Source organism: Sphaerodactylus townsendi, linkage group LG05 (assembly GCF_021028975.2).
Source record: "Sphaerodactylus townsendi isolate TG3544 linkage group LG05, MPM_Stown_v2.3, whole genome shotgun sequence".
Classification (NCBI taxonomy): Eukaryota; Metazoa; Chordata; class Lepidosauria; order Squamata; family Sphaerodactylidae; genus Sphaerodactylus; species Sphaerodactylus townsendi.
This window is the reverse complement of record NC_059429.1, coordinates 1,523,017-1,543,758: the sequence shown is the minus strand read 5'-3', so window position 1 is coordinate 1,543,758 and position 20,742 is coordinate 1,523,017. Positions and strand designations below refer to the sequence as shown.

General features: G+C 49.1%; 1 protein-coding gene across 5 annotated transcripts in view; it reads left to right on the top strand.

Annotated features, from left to right (window-relative positions):
• Positions 1–20,742, top strand: part of SH3GL1 (SH3 domain containing GRB2 like 1, endophilin A2) — a 69,017-nt gene that overhangs the window by 30,114 nt on the left and 18,161 nt on the right. For all 5 annotated transcript variants that reach the window (XM_048496722.1, XM_048496723.1, XM_048496724.1 and 2 more), the window contains exons 3-5: positions 9,201–9,269; positions 17,503–17,575; positions 19,340–19,483. In XM_048496722.1, coding sequence (XP_048352679.1) covers positions 9,201–9,269; positions 17,503–17,575; positions 19,340–19,483 — 286 coding nt within the window. The remainder of the gene's footprint in view (positions 1–9,200; positions 9,270–17,502; positions 17,576–19,339; positions 19,484–20,742) is intronic.

Below are 20,742 nucleotides of genomic sequence, written 5' to 3'. Positions count from 1 at the left end.
ATTTTGCCCATTTGCAGGATGGCACTCGCAGAAGACCGCTAGCAAACTAAGCACGAGATGTGCACATTAGAATGTACCCCTGCTCAAACGGGGAACAAAAAATGTTAGACTGGGGTTGGGGTCTGAGAGACCCCAAACGAAGTCAATCCTCGGGGGAGTGAAATTGAGGTTTTATTGTGCAGGGTAACGGCAGAGAAGGGGAGGGAAATATTGCACTTCTTTAAGCATTTTGCTCCGGCAGTACTGGAGTAGAACTGTAGTGAAACAATTGGGGGGTTGTAAAAATCTTGGAAAGTGTGGTGGGCTTTCCAGGCTGTGCAGCTGTGGTCCGGTAGATCTTGTTCCTCATGTTTCGCCTGCATCTGTGGCTGGCATCTTCAGAGGTGTATCACAGAGATAAGTGTGTTACACAGTGTGTAAATCACTTCTCTCTGGACACAGTGTGTAACACACTTCTCTCTGTGATACACCTCTGAAGGTGCCGGCCACAGATGCAGGCGAAACGTGGGGAACAAGATCCACCAGAACCAGTGGAGTCCAGCCATGAAAGCCTTCGACAATACTTGAAAAGTGTGATTTTAATTTAGTTGTATGTGCTCACTTCACTTTCCCAGTCAACGTGGTGGTGGTGTGGAAATATAACCCCCAACCTCATCAGAGCAGACGCTGCAATTTACAAAGAAGGGGACATAAAACACCTCCCACAGGTTGATTGATCTCGTTAAGGTTGAGGAAGACCTTATGCAGTTGTTAAGGGTAGGAAACAAAGTTTTATCCCGTTCTCTCCCTCACACATGCTTTTCTGGGATAGTTTCATCCCGCTTTCTGAAAGAACATCAGAATGAGCCTGCTGGATCAGACCAGAGTCCATCTAGTGCAGCACTCTGCTATTCGCAGTGGCCCACCAGGTGCCTTTGGGTGCTCACATGCAGGAGGTGAAAGCAAGGGCCTGCTGCTGCTGCTGCTGCTGCTGCTGCTGCTCCTCCTCCTCCTCCTCCTGAGCATCTGGTCTGCTCAGGCATTTGCAATCTCAGATCAAGGAGGATCAAGATGGGTAGCCAGAGATCGACTTCTCCTCCATAAATCTGTCCATAAAGGGGAAGGATGGAACCTTTTGGCTTTGACCAAACCTCTTGTGTGAGTTTTTAAATCATTTCCCCCATTGTTTGGGAATGTGGCAGCCTTCTTCCTATATATGTGTGTGGGGGAGGGGGATCACAAGTATCAGGGCCTTCTCTTTCAACTGCTGAAATGGATCACCAGGGGAGACCCAGCGTGCAAGCAAGACGTCCTCCTGCCACACCAAGATCCCTCCCTCTCACGATAGCCGCCCAGCTTAGCGCTCCAGCAGCCAAATCCACACATGGGCTGGAATGCTTGGCTGTGGGAGTTCCCCCCTGACACACTTGGACCGGCCTCAGATTTGGAGGAGGGGAAGCTTTGCAGCAGCCGCTGCCACAGAAAGGCGCCGGCCAACTCACTCACTCGCTCACTCGTGCTGCATCTCATCGAGTGCTCACAGAAGAAAGGCATTACTTTTGAAACTTTTTCCCAGCTCCAGCTGTGGTGGAAGGAGGCGGGGAGGGAGGATGGTCCTTTGCAGGAAGGGAATATCCAAAATTGCCAAGCGTTGGGGGGTTAAAAATGGCCCAGCGTCAGTGCTCAGTTTAATTGGGCACCTGGGAGGAGCCAGTGGCCGTCTCCAACAGAAATCTGGTTGCCCTCCTGTCGCCTACGGATAGGGCATGAGTTGCTGCTGCTGTGAGGTGCCCGTTTTCCTAGGCAGTGAGAGAGGGGCGCTGCATCTGCTGACAGCAACCACATCTGGCTCCTCTTTCTCTTTTCTGATCTCACCAGTGTGTCTTTTTATCAAGTTTTTTATTTTTACTTTAAAATCAAAAATCCAAAGCATCTACAAAGGCAAAAGTTGACCAAATTATGAAGTACTTATTTCATGGAGATTCCCAGTTTCTTCTGCAATGAATATTAACCCTTAACCCCAAACTTCTACCACTTGGCCGTTAAGCATCAAAATAAAATCTTAAATAGCATTAGTGATTTAAAATGCCACTTTCCCCCAATGGATCTTGTTTTCATATTCCTTAGCTGTCAAAACCACTAGCCATCATTTTCCCCCCTGTTTTGGCCAGGTATTCTAACAAAGGTTCCCAATTGTCTATGAATTCACTACTGGATGTTATTTTAATTGTCCTTAACCTTCAAAACCACTAGCCAGCCATTCATATTTTATTCTATTTTGTCTAGAACAGGGGTAGGGAACCTTTAACACTCAAAGAGCCATTTGGACCCGTTTTTCACGGGAAAAGAAACACTTGGAGCCGCAAATAATTTTTGACATTTAAAATAAAGATAACACTGTATATATTGGGTTTTTTTACCTTTTACTCCACACATTCTGAGAAGCGCATGGATGCGTCTGCCCTGCTGCCTGCAGGGCGGGCAAGGATGAAGCTGGTGGCTTGGCCGCCGGGAAAGTGCCCGCCCTGCTTCAACGGGGCGGGCGAGAGGGGAAGCCCGCGGCGCGGCCCAGCCGTCCGTAGGCAATTGGTGCGCCCGCCCTGCTGCCTGCAGGGCGGGCAAGGATGGGGCCTGCGGCTCGGCTCATGGAGCCACAGTGCAAGGGCAGAAGAGCTGCATGCGGTTCTCAAGCTGCAGGTTCCCTACCCCTGGTCTAGAATATGCTGTCAAGGGCCTCCAATTATTCATGAACTTATGGTAGATAAGTTCTTTTCTTTAAGTAACAAAATCAACTCGGCCATCTTGGCCAGCTCAAACGCTTTCTCACACCCCTCCTCAATTGAAGGTATCGCTGGAGTTTCCCCTTTCTGTGCATCTAATATTCTTGCAGTTTGTTTTGGAAGACTGCACTGGGCCCGAACTGGAAGGACTTTTGCTTTGAGGCCCACTCTGGCCGCTGATAAGACACAGCAGCCAGCCTCCACTGTGTTGATGCACAGAGTGGGGGCGCCGAGTGCCAATTTCAGGCTGTCAGTGGGCCCATGCGGGCGGGCAAAGGCCAGTCGCTCCAGCTGGCAAACACTCTGAGTAGCTCAGGCCAGGGTATGTGGTTCTTCCACCTTCTGCTTAGTCCTTAGAACAGCCCTTTGAGGTAAGTTTAGTTAAAAGAAAGAACTTCATGGTGGAGTGCACTTTTGAATCTGGGTCTCCCAGGCTGTGATCCAGCACTGGTGTAGTGGTTAAGAGCAGGCGCACTCTAATCTGGAGAATTGGGATTGATTCCCCGCTCTGCCACTTGAGCTGTGGAGGCTTATCTGGGGAACTAGATTAGCCTGTGCACTCCAACACATGCCAGCTGGGTAACCTTGGGCTAGTCACAGTTCTTTGGAGCTCTCCCAGCCCCAGGGTGTTTGTTGTGAGGGGGGAAGGGCAAGGAGATTGTAAGCCCCTTTGAGTCTCCTGCAGGAGAGAAAGGGGGGATATAAATCCTCCTCCTCCTCCTCCTTCCACCCTTGCTAACTATTATAGACCTGACCTTTACCCTGCCTCATAAAGGCTGGGCAGGCTCTGGCATTTGTTCAGCAGTTGGTGTCATGTTCGAAATACTGTTTTATGCAAGACTGGGTTGCAGGGATGCAGTTTAAGGGGTGTGTGTGTAAAAAATTAAGCCATGCCACAGATAGTATTCCCACAAAACCAGTAGACCCTAAATGGGCACATTGCCAAACGCTCAGTGTGGAAATGGCTCTGAAAAGCAAGCGTTTACAGTCGGCAGCATTGTTAGACAAAGTGGGGCGATGGCCAAGGGGCTGGGGGGGGGGGCACTCCAGAATAACTGGCGGAGTTTCATGGTTCAAATTTTGTACAGGGTGGCTGTAGCAAGAAATAGAGTGAGAAAAGAAAGGTCTTTGGGGCTAATCTCCAACCCTTTGCAGCTAGCTGTGGTTAGGCAGTGATACGCAAAGCTGTGGCCTGTTCATGCTCAGGAGCAACCCTGTTTCCTCAGTTTGGGACTCTGAAGGATTGTCTTGAGCACTCCTGGGATTTAGGAAAACCCGAAATGGGCTCTTTGATCTGTGCTTTCTTGGTGATTGCACAGCCTAGGGTGCAAAACAGTGCCTATTGGGAGCACGGGGTCGCTGATGAGGGGCATGGGGTTTGAATTGAAATGGATCTTTCCTTTTAGAAGAATGGGTAAGAACAGAAATGCTTTGGTTGGCTCGGGCAAAGCCTTCATCCATCCAATACCCTCTTTCTCAGAGTGGCTGGCCAGAGATCTCGGAAGGGTCACAGCTGGGAAAGGAAGACCAAAGCTTTTCTACGTTGCTGTCCCTAGCAATTGGCATTCAGAGGTAGACTGCCTCAGAGCAGGGAGGTTCCATTAATCTTTTGTGACTAGCAGCTGTTGATAGACCTCTTTTTCTCCACGAACATATCTAATCCTCTTGTAATTGGCGGTATCGGCATATTCATTCCTTATTCAATTTATGACCTGCCCTCCTCCTTAGGGCTCAGGGTGGCGAACAACAATCATATAAACAACAAACCTCATGGGTCATAGTCAATCAACAAAACATCAATAGGTATAACATTACAAAATATCAAGAACATCAATCAACATAAGCAACATAAGCAGCAAATAACAAGAACCATAACATTTCACATGGTAAAAATATAATAAACATAACATCACCAATAAAAACATCAATAAACATGGCATAATAGCATGAAATGTGACAGTATAAACAACAAGGTAACAATAGTACACCTGGCATAGAATATCAATAAATGTCACATGACAGCATAATAATACCATCATTTACAAAATAAATCCTGCAGTAGTGAGTTCTGCATACTGTAGGGAAGAAGGTCTGTCCCGAATCTTCCACCGATCAGTTGCGTGGGGTTCTTGTATGATGGGGAAGGGGGAGAAAATGCTTTGTTTTTCCTCTGATGCACTGGAATCTGCTGGTGTCTTAACCGCATGGGTGTCGCCAAGTCTGGCGAAAGGCCAGAAAGAGAGGCACAATCATGCAGTTATGCCTAATTTATCTACAGCAAATAGTGTGCACCTGCTGCATATGATTCATCTGTTAAGCTGCCGTTAAATGGGTGCAGTGTGTGGATACGGAGGGCTCGAAGGACCCTCGTAATGCGGAGGCATGCACAAAGACGCAGCTCATTCCTTGTGGGATCCCCCCCCCCCCCCGGCGTATTTGTTTACTTAGTGTAAGCCACTTTGGGTTCTCACTGGGGAAGAAAGTGAGGGTACACAACCTACTCCCCTTTTCGATTTTTATCCTCACAACAACACTGCGAGGTAGGTTAGGCTGAGCGGGTGCCACTGGCCCAGGGACACCCAGCAAGCTATCACAGCAGAGCGAGGATTCAAACCTGGGTCTCCCAGGTTGTTTTACCATTTAATGTTGTATCACCCTCCCTAAGTCTTTGGATAACTAGATCCTGATAAAAACTTGGGAGAAATATGTGACTGGCCCTAGTTGCTGTCGATCAAGTTCCACCAATGGTGCTTCCAGCTCAGTCTTGTCTCGCCCTCCCTCACCCAATAGTGGCTCTTCAGGGAGGGGCAGTGTGGTGTAATGGCTAGGGAATAAGACTATGATTCCAGGGGTGCCTGTGTGCAGATCTTCACTCTGACAAATGAAGCTGGGGTGGGGAGGGTGACCTCTGAGCAGCAGTGTTCTCTCAACCTAACAGAGTTGATGTGAGAATGAAGCGGGGCAGAGAGAAGTTAGGGCATGCTCATCAGATTTGCAGATTACACTAAATTACGAGGGGCAGCTGATACCCCAGAGAACAAAGTCAGAATTCAGAATGACCTGGACAGATTAGAGAGTTGGGCCAAAACAAACAAAATGAATTTCAACAGAGATAAATGAAAAATACTATACCTAGGCAGAAAAAAATGCAACACAGAGATATAGGATGGGTGATACCTGGCTTGACAGCACTACATGTGAAAGGGATCTGGGAGTCTTAGTAGACCACAAACTGAATATGAGTCAGCAGGGTGATGCAGCAGCCAAGAAAGCCAATGCAATTCTGGGATGCATCAATACGAGTATAGTGTCTAGATCGAGGGATGTAATCGTACCTCTCTATTCTGCATTGGTTAGACCTCACCTGGAATATTGTGTACAGTTCTGGGCACCACAATTCAAGAAGGATATTGACAAACTGGAACCGGTCCAGAGGAGGGCAACTAAAATGGTAAAAGGTCTGGAGTCCATGCCCTGTGAAGAGAGGCTTAGGGAGCTGGGTATGTTCAGTCTGGAGAAGCCTGGGGCGGGGGGGTGGACATGATAGCTATGTTTAAATATTTGAAGGGATGTCATGTTGGTGAGAGAGCAAGCTTGTTTTCTGCTGCCTCAAAGACTAGGACCAGGAGTAATGGGTTCAAAATGAAGGAAAAGAGATTCCACATAAACCCTAGGAAGAACTTCCTGACCGTCAGGGCTGTTTGACAGTGGAATTCACTGCCTCAGAGAGCTGTGGAGGTTTTTAAACAGAGGCTGGATGAACATACTTTGTTTGTGTGTTCCTGCATTGCAGGGGGTTGGACTGGATTGCAGGGGGTTGGACTGGAGTACTTTGATTGTGTGTTCCTGCATTGCAGGAGGTTGGACTGGATGGCCCTTGGGGGTCTCTTCCAACTCTATGATTCTAGTCTGACACATTCTATCAAATAACTCTTCTGTGATATTCCCTCTGTCCCCACTGTTGGCTTCAGGGGGCCTTTTTGCCTGCTCTTTCCCATGACCGCAGCTCCCGGGCATCCGTTTCCCCCTCGTGAGGTCTTTCCTCTCTCCTTCCCTTTCAGAATGAAAGAGGGAAGTTGCTGAACAAAGTGTTGCCTTTTCCTGACCAGCCCTGGCCACTTCTAAGAACAAAATCACCAGGGTTTCCAGACCATACCCTCCCCTCTGCCCCGCCCCCCCATGACATTTGGGGGCTACCTTCATGGAAACCCCCCCCCCCCAATGCTCTTGAACCATGTGCGAAAACATCAGCTCCTCGGAGTCAGAACTAGGTTGAGGCTTGTAGTCCCAAAGCCCCATGGGAGGAACCTCTCAGCTGACTTGATTCATCCCCGATCCTATATCTCCTGCTGAACACGGCTTCCCTGTCTTAGCGGAGTCCTCGGGGCACTCCCCTCTGTCCAGCTTTTGGCCAGCAAATGAGTCAGTGTCGTGTTGCTGGCCACCAGAAGGTGAGAATTCACTGGGGACCAAGGTGCACAATGGGCGTGGAGTCTGTGGATCCCTTCTTCTTGTGATGGTGCTCCCCCCCCCTCAGGAAGCTTTCCCCACCCTCTGGTGGCAGAACAAGACCTCACACACTGGAGGGGAAGAGCCCCTTAGACCAGCTTGTAGCAAAAATCAACACATATCCTTAATGTGGCCTGCTCTGAGCTGTGAATTCATTGCAGTATTTGCCCTGCAAAGCATGAAAACCTGCCTCGCTGCCCAGGTGAGCTGTCCTTTTTAGTGCATGAAATTTCAGTTCTTGAAAGGGAGGAAGGGCTGTGGGTAGAGAGGGCCAGATGAGACCCACACTTGTTCCAAAATGACCTGACAGAAACTTCTGGGAAGCCCACCGTCATACTAGGACGGCTTTCCCGTCTCGTCCCTTTCGGTAAGTGAAGATTCTCTCCTGTCTCATAGCCAGGGGTAGATACTCGATCCCCCCCACCCCCTAAACAGTTAACGCTGTTTTCTCCCGCTTCATAAAAAGGGCACTAAAAACCCTGCAGTGTCCACTGTCCATCCAAAACATCAGGAAAACGTTTGCAGGAAGGAGCCTGAGGTGCCAAATTTCATTCATGTTCTGGAGGAATTATGAAGGAATTTTCAGATAGGGCCAGGAGCATTTGTAATGATGAAATCCACACACTTCTGCACACGGCCGTGCCGGCAAACCTTGGCAGCCTCTTTTCTCCAAGAAGCCTGCAGAGCTTGAATGGACGTTTGACCGCTGGACAGCTGCTGTGCCCAACTTCTGCAGGAAGAGCTTAGTTGTGCCCGATCCCCGCTGGACTCTCCAGAGCAGGGCCAGCTGGACGGATGTGCAAACTGGGGAGGAGACATTTGAGGGGGAGGTGCGCGCGCACACACACACACACACACACACCCCCAACAAGGGATTTGCGGGCCCCCCCCACCCCCCCAACAAGGGATTTGCGGCCCAGCCTCTGCAGAGTTGTTCTGATCTGATGTCAGGGGGGAAAGCTCCACAAAAATACAGATGAGATCCCCAGACAAGTGATCTGCTGGCAGGCAGCATCTTCCTCACTTACCAAGTCTTGGGAAAGAGGTGCTTTCCTAGCCTTTAAACTTGAAATCCTTCCAGTTGATGTGCTGGGGATTGAATGTGGGGATCTTTTTGCGCTGTAGCAGCTCTGGAACCTCGTCCTTTCTAGTAGCCCCAGACAGACCCGCGTTCCACCACCTTTGCTCCACCCCCACCCCCCGCCAAGCTGTTTTTTCCCTGCTTCCCTGATAAAATGTCAACTCTTAATTTTTCTGGCCTCTATGGAATGTTTTTAGAGTGTCCTTCAAATGAGGAGCTCCTTAATAGTATTAGACAGACCGTGTGGTGCAGTACTTAGCATGGACTAGGACCTGAGACCCCCCTGGTTGAGATCTTCTCCAGGCCAGGAGTCTGCAACCTGTGTCTCTCCAGATGTTCAATTCCTATCAGCCCCTGCCAGCATAGCCAATTGGCCATGTTGGCAGGGGTGATGGGAATTGTAGTCCATGAACATCTGGAGAGCCGTAGGTTGCAGGCCGCTGGCCTGGGCTGTGAAGCTGGCCTGGGTAACCTCAGGCCACCCACATTCTTTCACACTGACCCACATTGTGGGGTTGTTGTGAGAGTCAGTGCAGGATGGAAGTAGCTCAGTGAAAGAAGGGTGGGGTGGAAGGTGACAGATGATAGATTATTAGTGGCATTTAAAAATAAATGTCAATAGTTTCAGGAGAGTATCTGTACCGATCTGCAGAAGAAGAACTAGATTTAAGGCCAGTAGCATTTAAAAGACCCACAAGATTTTCTGAGTTTGAGCTTTTGAGAGCCAAAGTGCCCTCACTGGTGAGTGCTGGTCTCTGAGGCGACTGGACTTGAAACGCAGGCATTGTGCACTGTAGTTTTGAAAGTGTTTCTTTTTGTCAAACCATGTCTTTTCTCTGTCTTTACTGCAGCTGGTCAGTGAGAAGGTTGGTGGCGCCGAAGGGACCAAGCTAGATGAAGACTTCAAAGAAATGGAAAAGGTGAGTTCAGGAGAGCACCCTAAGAGGTGTGCGTCTCGTGCAGCGTCCTCACCGGTCCCCCGACAACCGTGACTGGTTGAGAATGGCGCCCATGAGGAGATCGCAAGAGCTCTGCTGGAGGATCCTGTTTCCTGCAGGAGCCAGGTGGTAAAAAATAGGCCATGGCCGATGGTGCAAAATTGGTAAAAACAAAATTCCCCATGTGTTTCACCCAAGAAGCATCTTCACAAGAGCCTGTTTGTTTCAGTGGTTTTTCAGAGAACATTGTGAGATCAGTGGTTCTGATCTTGTATTTAGTCCTCATCCTTATAATCTTCTTGAAAAAATAAGGTCCAGGGTGGAAAATAGGTAAAAATGCACATTTTGTCCAAGAGGGTTCATTTGGGGAATCTGTTGGTGGCCAATGAAGCCTCCTGGACAAAACATGTAGGGAATTGGGGCAGAGTAACAAAATGCATTTGTACCTATTTTCCACCCTTGGCCTTATTTTTTGTCTTTTGTGACTGGTGCTGCTCTTTTATTTCTCCTTCCCATGGGGGCCAGACCCCCGAAGGTTCACAAGCAGGCTACAGAGACTGCCCTAGACCTTCTCTTCCCGTCATCCCAGTACCAAACTACAATCAGCATCCAGAGATGCGTCTGCAGAGGTGTTGTAGGTTCTGTTTACTCATCCTGGCTAATGCTTCTAGCCTCCGTGAACTCACCTAACAATTTTTTAAAGTCATCTAAGCTAGTGATGGCTGTTGTCTTGTAGTGCTGAATTCCACAGGCTTAATTCTGCATTTCCCCTGACCTGGGCAGTTCAGACATGTCTCATATTGTCAGACCTCAACAAGGAAGTGAAGTTGACTGGTTACTACTTGAATGGGAGACCACCAAGGAAATCCAGGGCTGCTATTTAGAGGCAGGAAATGGGAAGCCATTTTTGGATTAATTTTATTTGTGTGTTACGATATACAAAGCCCACATCTAAAACTTCACGAAGTCACAAACCAAAAACCAAAAACAAACCAAACCAAAAAACACCAGGGAAAAAGGGACTTAGAATTTCTTCTGTGCCAGTTATAGTTATCTGTAAAGTTTACTGCTTTCTCCTTAGTTACAGTCAAGTAATACATTAAACCTTAAATTCTGTCCCTCACATGATTCATACCTTTCTCTAACATAACTTAACCCCTAATCCAGTGGTGGGATTCATCAGGTTCGCACCACTTCGGCAGAACCGGTTGTTAAAATGGTGCTTGTAAACAACCAGTTGTTAAATCATTTGAATCCTGCCACTGGAACCAGTTGTTAAATCATTTGAATCCCACCACTGCCCTAATCTTCTCCTTCTCAAAACGAGAAATCATCAATTCATTTTTTTCCACCTTGCATAAAAAAATCCATCGAAGGTTTCCAATTACCAGTGAATTTAGATACATTCTTTTATGTGGTCAGCAGAGTCAGTTCAGCCGTTTCCGCCACTTCCAACACCTTCATGGACCAGTCTTCTGTAGTAGGTATAGATGAAGTTTTCCACTTTTGCACGTAAAGTGTTCTTGCTGCTGCTGCCGTATATAAAAACAAAGTTCTGTGTTTTTTACAAAATTGCCTGACCACAAATCCCTAAAGGTCCTCCTCTGGCAAACCACCTCTGAATGTCTCTTTGTAAGGAATTCCATAGAAGCAGAAATAAAAGGCTCTTTGGTGAAAAAAGACCGTTTATTCAGACATCTTAGAAAGCTCAAGTGCACTTGGTGGGGTAACACTTCCCTTAGAGCTGGAGTTATAACTCTATTCATCCCATCCCCTCCCGGCCTTCCCATGGGGTAGGAATCATCTCCAGAGATAAAGTCTCCGCTTGATGAAGCTATTATCGCCAGACTGTGGAATGTACTTTCAAGGTTAAATGACTGCCTTACCATCAACACCATTGAAACCTTACACTCTACTCTCCCGCGAAGGCTTCCCTCCCCCCCCCCAGGTTTATGCGAGGCGGTGGGAAAGCAGAAATAATAGGGGGTAGAGTCAATATTTTGAATAAACCCATTGATTATGCAGAGGAGATATCACCAAGAGACTAAATGGCTGGCGTTTGCGATTAGCCGAGAGTCCAGGATGCGTCAATTTACATTGAATTACTTGTAGTATCAATAATAGTTGGTGGGGTCTCTCCAGTAGGTCGTTACCAGCATGTCGGAAGCGGGGAGCCTCCTTGATAACTATAGAATGGAAGACAGGATAGATGTTACACTAAGAGAGTTAAGAGCAAATCAATCCGGGCAGTGACATCATTAATCCCTTTAGTAATCTATAGAAAGGTCCACGAATCTTTTGCCTAGTTTGGAAAATTGTACACGTCTCTGATTTTTGGTGAACAAATACACTGAAAGCACCCTGCATGAAATCCGGTAGGTGCTTATCCGCTGCAACTTTTAAGGAGTCCTTAGCCTGTTGTAGGCCGGTCTGGACCGATTCCATCCCTCGGCTAGGGATGCAATCCCATTCTTGAAACTCTGGAGGATCCAAAGCTGTCCTTGGTGGATTCTTGACTGTGAGCAGCGACCAGACACAATTTCAAGGGTTTTCTTTGTACTGCTATGAACCGCATTGTTATAAGTACTCCGCCGTGGAATGAGCTCGCACCAATTATCTTGGTGGTAGTTGGTGTAACAAGCAGTAAATACTGCTCTAGGGTTCTGTTAAGTTCTCTCCGACTCACATTAAGCACAGGCGTGGTAGAGGCGACCCCGGCCCCAACAACTAAGCAGAACTTTGAAATGGTGGGGGCAGCGGTCAGGAACCCTTATGGTGAGGAGTGTAGGCGGTAAACATGTTGAATGAACAGCCGTGCTAGCAGAAGTGGCGGAGGAGGGATGGAAGCACATGGAATAAAATGGGCTTGTTTAGAAAAGCCAGTCCACCACCTCCTAGGAACCGATGTGCCATGACTTTCGGGCAAATCTGTAATAAAATCCCATGGAGATGACTTCCCAAGGGGAGGCCACGGAAGGTTCAACAGCCATGGAACTTTCCGGAATGGTTTTGGCTTCTGCACAAGGCAACCTTTAATATAAGCCTCAATGTGCTTGCGCGTGCAGCGCCCTGGGAACTGGCGGGCCGTGCAGAGTTTTCAGAAGCCAAAATGTCCAGCCCGGCGGGCATGTGGCAGGCTTCAAGAACCTGCTTGCGGAGGCATTACCAACCTCCCCCCCCTCCGCCAAACTCCATTCTCCAAGCGCGGTGGGGTCACTTTCCTCCGCTGGAGGCTGCGTGCAGCCGCCTCCCGCCGAGTTCCACTTGGGAAAGGAGAGCGAGACTAGGAATGGGCGGTGAAGGAGGAGTGGGCGTTTGGTCGGGTGACAACCAGTCCTAACTGGGAGGGGAGAGAACAGTCGTGGAATGTCACCATTGAGGCAGCTCCTTACCTCGGGTAGGCTGGCAGTAGCGTCAATAAGTTTATTAGTTTTCCGGGGAAAAAAAATGAAAAGGACTGTGAAAGAGAAGCGAAGAAAGAAATGCATTATGAGTTGTTTCTTGAACATCTTGAGGGTGGAAAGAAGCGGCCAGGTTTTGTGATCCAGCCAAACCTGAAAGGGGTGTTTAGCCCCCCCCCTCCAGCCAGTGGCGGCCAAGTGGAGATGCTACTTTGATGGCTGCAGTCTCTTTATCCCCACAGTCCCAGTTAGGTTCGAAAGCACGGAGAATTTCTTTGATATTAAATAAGCACGGAACCAACCTACCATCTTTATTTTTCTGCAACAGGGCTGCCCCAAAGCGCTGTCAGGCATCCCGTGAACCACAAGCGGAGATCTGGGTCAGGGTGCTTTAGGATGGGACCGGTGGTAAAAGCAGACTTTAAAAGTGAAAGGCTGTTTGACATTCTTCAGACCAGGAAGGGGCCCCGGGCTTGGCCCGGTTGATGGGTCTATAGTCAATGTCGTCGACCATTATGGTGATCAGTGGTCGTGCGGATCGTGATCAAACCAAGTTTGGCAAAGAGTTGTTGAGCAAAGCGTTTCCAATACTTCCCGAACCAATGCTTCATGCTCCTCTATGGTTTGAATAGAATTAAAAGCGTCATCTAAGTATACCACAACTCCCTTGTACAATGTCATGGAGAACTTCGTTGATGAGGGGCCATAAAAGCCCGGGGGGCCGCCTTGAATGGCATTATTAAGTATTCAAACTGTCCAAACTTTGTGTTAAGCGCGGTCAAGTGTTCATAGCCTTCAGCAATTCTGACCCTGTAGTAAATACTCTCAAGTCTAATTTGAGTACCAAAGATAAGCCTTTGCCGAATTCTGCATCTAAAGGGTCCTTGATCAAGGCAAAGGATATTTATTATGGACAGGAGACTGCATTTGAGACCTCGATAATCTGTGCAAAGCCGTAAGACCCCATCTTTCTTTTTTACAAATAGCGGGGAGCAGCGTGTGTGTTTGGTAGCCCGCCATTATGAACCAGCGGCGAGGTTCTTGTCCAAGAGACACGAAGTTCCTTCTCCTCATTAGGACTCATGCAGGGGTAGATTCTACCTTTGGGCAGTTAAGCCCCTGGCTGTATAGCGATTTTTGCAGTCGGGTAATGTCTCTATGGGGTGGCAATGATACATTCTTACTCCTGAAAACTCTGGCTAGATCTTGATGCGCCCGATTGGGATGCCAATAGAATCGGGAACAATCGCTGATGAAACCAGGAGGGGTGTGTCAGGAGGGTTTTCAATTCATGTTCACCGCCAGGGGAGGGTCAGTGAATTCTAAGAATCGTTCTTTCCAAATGAACTTTGGTTCATGTAACAATAACCATGGCATGCAAAACTATGGAGTGTTTGGCCACTGGCGTAAAATAAAACTAATTTTCTCCCAATGGTGGTATGGAGGAGGGAGCAGGTTGTGTTTTGAACTGGGCGGTCCCTCGTTCGAGGGCTCACCGTCCATTTGGGTGAATGGTATGGAGCCAGCCGGGAATTTGGTCCAGACCTAGCTCCTCTGCCACCTGGGGTGCATTAAGCAATGGGAACAGCCAGAATCCCACAAAGGGCGAGGCTATAATGCAGTATGTTTGTGAGTTGGCCAAGCAGCTTGGACGAGTAATGGGAAGCGTACCTTCACTCCCGCAGCGTCAGAGTGGGACCCCATATCCATGGGGGCTGAAGAAAGGCAAACAGCTGCTTCCCCCCCTCTCTAGATTGCGCCCAACCGAAGACCCAGCCAGAAAGAGCCCGTCGAGGCTGACCCCGACTTTAACGTGGTGGCTTGGCAGATGGAAGTGCTGGCGATGGCTGGAAGGTTGGTTTGTTTCTTGGACAGTTGGCTGGCTAGATGACCTGGTCCTCCGCGGTAAAGGCACAATCCCAGTCGGCGGCGGTAGCTCAGGAGTGGTCGGTGGAGGCTGGGCTTGCCTTAGTGGGCCTTGTGGCAGACTTGGTGATGGCTGACCTCCGGCCTGGCGTATTATTCCAAGCTGAGAGCGCCACCTGGGATCCCCAACTGGATTAATCAGCAATAGTCACGAGGAACCCGAATTAAAACACCGTTTCCGCAGCTTGCCGTCAACAGCATCTGAAAGGAAGTATTAGCATTTCATGCGTTCAGACCCACTCAGGAGGTGAGGCAGCCGCCCGCCGCGAAATTCACGGGCAAATTCTGCAAGCGGTCGGTTGCCCTGCTGAATAGTTTTGATGAGATGCCCGGATAGCCTCATTTCGGCCGGATCTTGACGCTCTTAAGGCTTGGAGGAATCACGGGCACCCGATGCGAGTCTTCATCTTACACAAATCCAAAGGGTCACAAACCAGTCGGCTGCTGCCATCAGGACTGAGCGATGTCCGTATTTTATCAGGCCGATTTATAAATCACATCATAGTCCTCCATGTGGGCATCGGTTGCAAAATGAAGTAGGGAAGCTTGGAAGCGGTCCCATCAAAGCGGGCAGGTATCGGGGGCCCTGTAAACCCCTTTCCGCGGCTCTTGGCCCGGCGGTTACCGCGAGGTTGAGCAGGTTGGAAGCGGGCAGCGGTTGCACAGGGGCGGAATCGGTATCAATGCAGTTACGCTGGCGTTTTGGGTAGCAGGACCAATACGTTGCCTCTAGGCGCCCGGCAGTATCAGTAACAACATAGACTCCAACTTGGGGCTTCCTGGTCTGCCTCCCCTCAGTTCCCTCTCCAAAAGCGCAGCCAGCTCTCTCTCCTTGCGGGTTAATGCATCCTAGTGCGCATGCAGGGCTGCTTTCGTTCCAATTTAGCCGGATTAGGTCCCGTTTAATAGCTGCAGTAAGCTCACTTTGCGTGCGCATAAGGCCTGAAGCAGCTTTGGCGTTACCGCTGTAAATCCAGTCTGGAGTGTTCCAGGACCTTATCATGGACTGACAGATTCTCGCGCTATGCGTTGGAAGCGCATCTTTAGCGCGGTCCAACTTCGAGTTGGACTTCTTTGCGTTACTGTTCCCGGTCCCTCTGCAGGTTTTGGCGCTCTTGCTGCAACTGTGCCCGTTCACTCCTCTCCATAGCTGGCGTTCCGGGTCCATACTTCTTGGGCATCTACGCAGTCGTACTTCACTCATCCCAGTTCTCTTTCGATGGGAGAGGAACAGATCGGCTGGGAGTGCAGGAGAAACAACCCGGACTCTTAAATACCGTCTAGGCCGAGACATCGGAACACCGTAATACGGTGTCTCCCACAGAATTGCAACCGCTGACCAGGATCAGGGGTCCCGATTGGAAGGCAGTACGGACACCTCAATCCAGGTTTAGTCCCAGTGTCCTTGGGCCGGGCCCAGTGCTGTGCCGCAATTGGTTCTTTGGGAGCATCACCAAAATCTGAGTCCAGGAATGCGTTCAATGGACTCCTAAGGTTGCCGCATAGAAGGTGGTCAGGCCCGTCTCCTCCATGACAGGTTGCATCTGAGGTTTGTAATCCATGCGAAAGCGGGTAGAGATCCGATCCGCGGGCGCTTCGATCCATAGACAAGCGCTAAGCGACTCATGTAAGTCCCCATGGTGATGCGTCCGTCCCTCGTTCCAGCGAATTAAAGGAAGACTTCGTGCTGATACGAGGGGCGGAAGGAGGTCACCAGCCCGAGACCCGTTCTCCCGCCGGTTCCTCCAGATCCAGAAGGGAAAGGTGAACCCTCTTTAAGCTACCCGCACCTTCCGCGAAATATTCAACCTCTCCATGCGAGACACCAGAGGTCCACTGCACTAGGATATAGATGGTGGGATTCCTGCCACAATGTAAGGAATTCCATAGAAGCAAAATAAAAGGCTCTTGGTGAAAAAAGGCCGTTTATTCAGACATCTTAAGCTCAGAGGCCCTGCGCGGTGGCAGAATGACACTTCCCGCCAAGCACAGGTTATAACCTATTCATCCCGGCGCGGCAACCCCTCCCGGCTTCCCATGGGAACGGAGACCTCATCTCCCACGCAGAGATAAAGTCTCCGCCAATGAAGCTGGCCCATCGCCCGGGCTGTGGAATGTACTCAAGGTTAGGCGGCTGCCCTTACCATCAACACCATTGAAACCTTTACACTCTTGTCTCGAAAGTGCTGTGGGACCGCCACCAGTCAGCTGTGATTTGACTGCGCTTTCCGCTGCCGACCCTGTCCTGGTTCCACGCCTGTCAGCTTATTTATTTATTTGTTTGTTTGTTTGTTTATTTATAGGCTGCCTCATTCCCGAAGGGCTCGAGGCGGCTCACAACACGGCTGTTTCCAACAGCAGATTGATACAACATAAAAGTTAACCCATTAAAACTCAGCAGCAATTAATAACAATAAATAAATTGAAACAACAAGATTGTGTAGAACACACATACACATATCCACAGGCGCCCGATCTAAAGGCCAAAGAAGAAAAGAAAAAAGAAAAAGAAAGAAAGAAAGAAAGAAGGGGAGGAGATAGGCAGGGCCCAGGATGGAATTTGGGCCCAACCAAGATGGTCCAGACAGGCAGCTTTGATTTCAGTTTCAATGGGGGGCGGAGGAACTGCGGCCGGCCCCTCCAAAAGCCTGGAGAGGGAGGGAAAGTTGGGTCTCCCTGTTTTTTTCATCCCAGTCGTCATTTTATAAATTGTTATAATCCCCCCCCCCCCCCCCCGGTCCACATGAGTCCTTTTTTTTTCTCAGTTGAGGAGCCTTCAAACTGTGCAGCCTTTCCTTTGAGCGAGCTCCGCTGAGGTGGGATGTTGTGTTCGCTTTTACTTCCGCCTCCTCTGTTTCAGCCATTCTTTTTTATCTTTATTTCGACAGAAAGTGGATCTCACCAGCAAGGCCGTCACGGAAGTCTTGGCCAGGACGACAGAGTACCTCCAACCCAATCCTGGTGAGTGCTGTGCCCCAGCCAGCAGGGTGCTGTCATGAACTGGCATACGTACAGAGCCCTCAGCACATCTATGTACAATAAAATATCAAAGCCACATATTATTTATTTATTTAACCATTGAACTTGGTACCCTGCTCTCCCCTGCCGCAGTCGGCTCAGAGCGGCACACATCAGGTAAACATGCAATAAAATCACAGAAACACATTGTCTAACATCAGTTAAATTTAAATATACATTGTGTGAAATTGTCTAAAGCCTAGCTGCTTCCTTGTGCAACTTAATGAGTTGCAGAATTTGAGTTGCAGAAAAATCTTTATGGTTTCTCTCTTTGAAGAACTCACCTGTTGTGGTTTGTGTGGTGCAAAATTTTGCCACCTTAAAGGTGCTCTTGTTGGAATTATCTGAAAGGAGGAGGGAAATGCAAAACTGATCATGTCTGCCATGGGATTGGAGTTATGTACAGAGACCAGGTGTCCCGAGACACCCAGTCAAACAGGCTTGACTGCTTTGACAGTGTCCAGTTGTTAGGGGCAAACATTATGGTAAAGCAGGCCAAGGAGAAGGCTGTTTGGTACTTAGGGAATTCTAACCATCTAGATGGGAGCTAGTGTGGTGTAGCAGTTACAAGCAGCGGACTCTTTATCTGGAGAACCAGGTTCGATTCCCCACTGTCCACATGAAACCTTGGGCCAGACCCGGCTCTCTCAACTCTCTGCCAGCAACAGCCCAGCATTGTTCCATTATCCTTGGATCTTTCCAAAGCTCTCTCCCCTTCCCCAAGAACTTTAGTTTGACCAGCTGCGTAGTATTTGTTTGTGCACTCTAACCTGGAGGCACCGGGTTTGATTCCCCGCTCTGCCTCCTGAGCTGTGGAGGCTTATCTGGGGAATTCAGATTAGCCTGTGCACTCCCACACACGCCAGCTGGGTGACCTTGGGCTAGTCACAGCTCTCCGGAGCTCTCTCAGCCCCAGGGTGTTTGTTGTGAGGGGGGAAGGGAAAGGAGTTTGTCAGCCCCTTTGAGTCGCATTGCAGGAGAGGAAGGGGGGATATACATCCAAACTCCTCCTCCTCCTCCTCCTTCTTAATTGTAGGGGGCCATGCTGAAAAGGCCCTTTCTCCTGTCTTAACTCAGCCGTGGAAAGCAAGGCCCCTTCATATTGGCAAGAGGCAGTCCCTCAGAGCTCTCTCTCCCTAGCCACTACATTTTGGGCTAGCCGTTCCAGGTACCACCTCATCCCCACTGACTGATCTTCCCGTTCTGGAACTAAGTACCCGATGACGTCCACCAAAACGCACCTTGAAAACCCCTGAGCTTGGTTGTCCCAGGCTGCGTGTGGCTCACCTTGCTAGCCACCGTTGGGGGCAGAGTGCTGGGCCAGGTGGGCCTCGTGGCCTGAGTCAGCTGCGGGAAGCGACTCCCATATCTTTTTATCGCTTCTTGGAAGCAGCTCATTTCCCAGCCTGCCACTTGTCACTGTTACGCCCTCTGAGGACTGAATGGCAGCCGGCCAGAAAGCTGGGAAACTTGTAGATTCTTTTCTTTTACGTTTTGGCAGACTTCGCACTGATCTGCTTTCTCCCTGCTATCTGGGGCTAAGGCTCTTCTAAAAAAAGAGCATAGGACATTTCGAGGGGGCGAAGACAATAGGGTTTCCCGGACCAACAAGGTAGTCCTTCAAATATAGAAATTGTGGCCCCTGTGCAGCTGTTGGCCAGGCTGCAAAATGGACACTGGGACGTGGGCCTGCTTCTTTCCTGCCAGCGTCCCGAGCCAAGCTGACCATGCTGAACACGGTGTCCAAGATCCGGGGCCAAGTGAAGAACCCGGGCTACCCGCAGTCAGAAGGCCTCCTCGGCGAGTCCATGATCCGTTACGGCAAGGAGCTGGGGGACGAGTCGAATTTTGGTGAGTGCACCTCTCGAGGAGCGGCAAGTTTTGTCCTTGTTTTGTTTTCTCATAGCATTTGGTATGTGCTGCATAAAAAACCCACTGTATTTAGTTCCAGTCGAGGGTTGACAGAGAAACTGCCCACCCCGACCCCCAGTAGATCCCTGCAGATAGGAACTTGATTCTCATGGAGAATATTGGCCACGCTTCAGCTGTTAGCCAGAGTGGCCGTGGAGCTTCTCTGCTCAGGTGCAGTCTACCTGTGAATTCAAGTTCCTGGATGAGAAACAAGGGAAGACTATTTCTTCATGTTGTGTGCTTCAGAAGATTTGGGGAGAATACCCTCACCTGGCCTTCCCACAAATGACTCTACTGAAAATGAAGCAAGATCAAAAATCCAAACAAATCTATTAAATGGAATGGGAATGTCCACGTCTGACTAGCTTAGCGCTGTGGTACCACCAGAAGTCTCTGCTTGCAATGCCCTAAACGGAAGCCATTTTTATATAGGCAGCAGGACTGACTCTCCAAAGCCTAGAGAAGTCAAAGTTTTCAGTCTTTACCGCAGATTGAATAGTAGCCCAGACAAAGATGGTGTGTGTTCATGCCGCTTTATACAGAAATCCAGTGTCGGTGCACCTTGGGGGTACCCAAACGATAATTTTCCTCCTTCAGAAGAGCTACAATGGTTTGACCCCATTTTTTCACAAACGCAGATAGAACATCGTACGTGATGATTTAATTGATTCATGCTCAGGTAAGAGAAGAGATGACACCTGAAGGGGTGGAGCCGTCTACTGATAGGGAAGCATCCGATTGACTAAGTAAGGATTAATGTGAGCAGAGCCGGACGTTCTCTCCAAATTCCACCGGGGAATGTAGTAGGTTACCTAAAAAACTCCACCTGCAATATTATACTATCAACCACACCTTTGCATAGCAAGTTCCACCCAAACACTCACTGATTGGTTCCCCACCTGGAAACATGGACAATATATACCTCATTAAAACATTCCCTTCTCACTGGACACAGTGTGTAACAGACTTCCCTCTGTGATACACCTCTGAAGGTGCTAGCTACAGATGCAGGCGAAACATTAGGAACAAGATCCACCAGACCACGGCCACACAGCCCGGAAAACCCACCACAACCACCTGTAGTAGGTTAGTTTCGCCGTCTACGTAACTGTCCTGAAATCCCCTTTCTGAAATCCCCTTTCTTCAAAAGAGCTATGACATCATTGCCCCATCTAAGGGTCTGTGGAGTCCAGTCAATA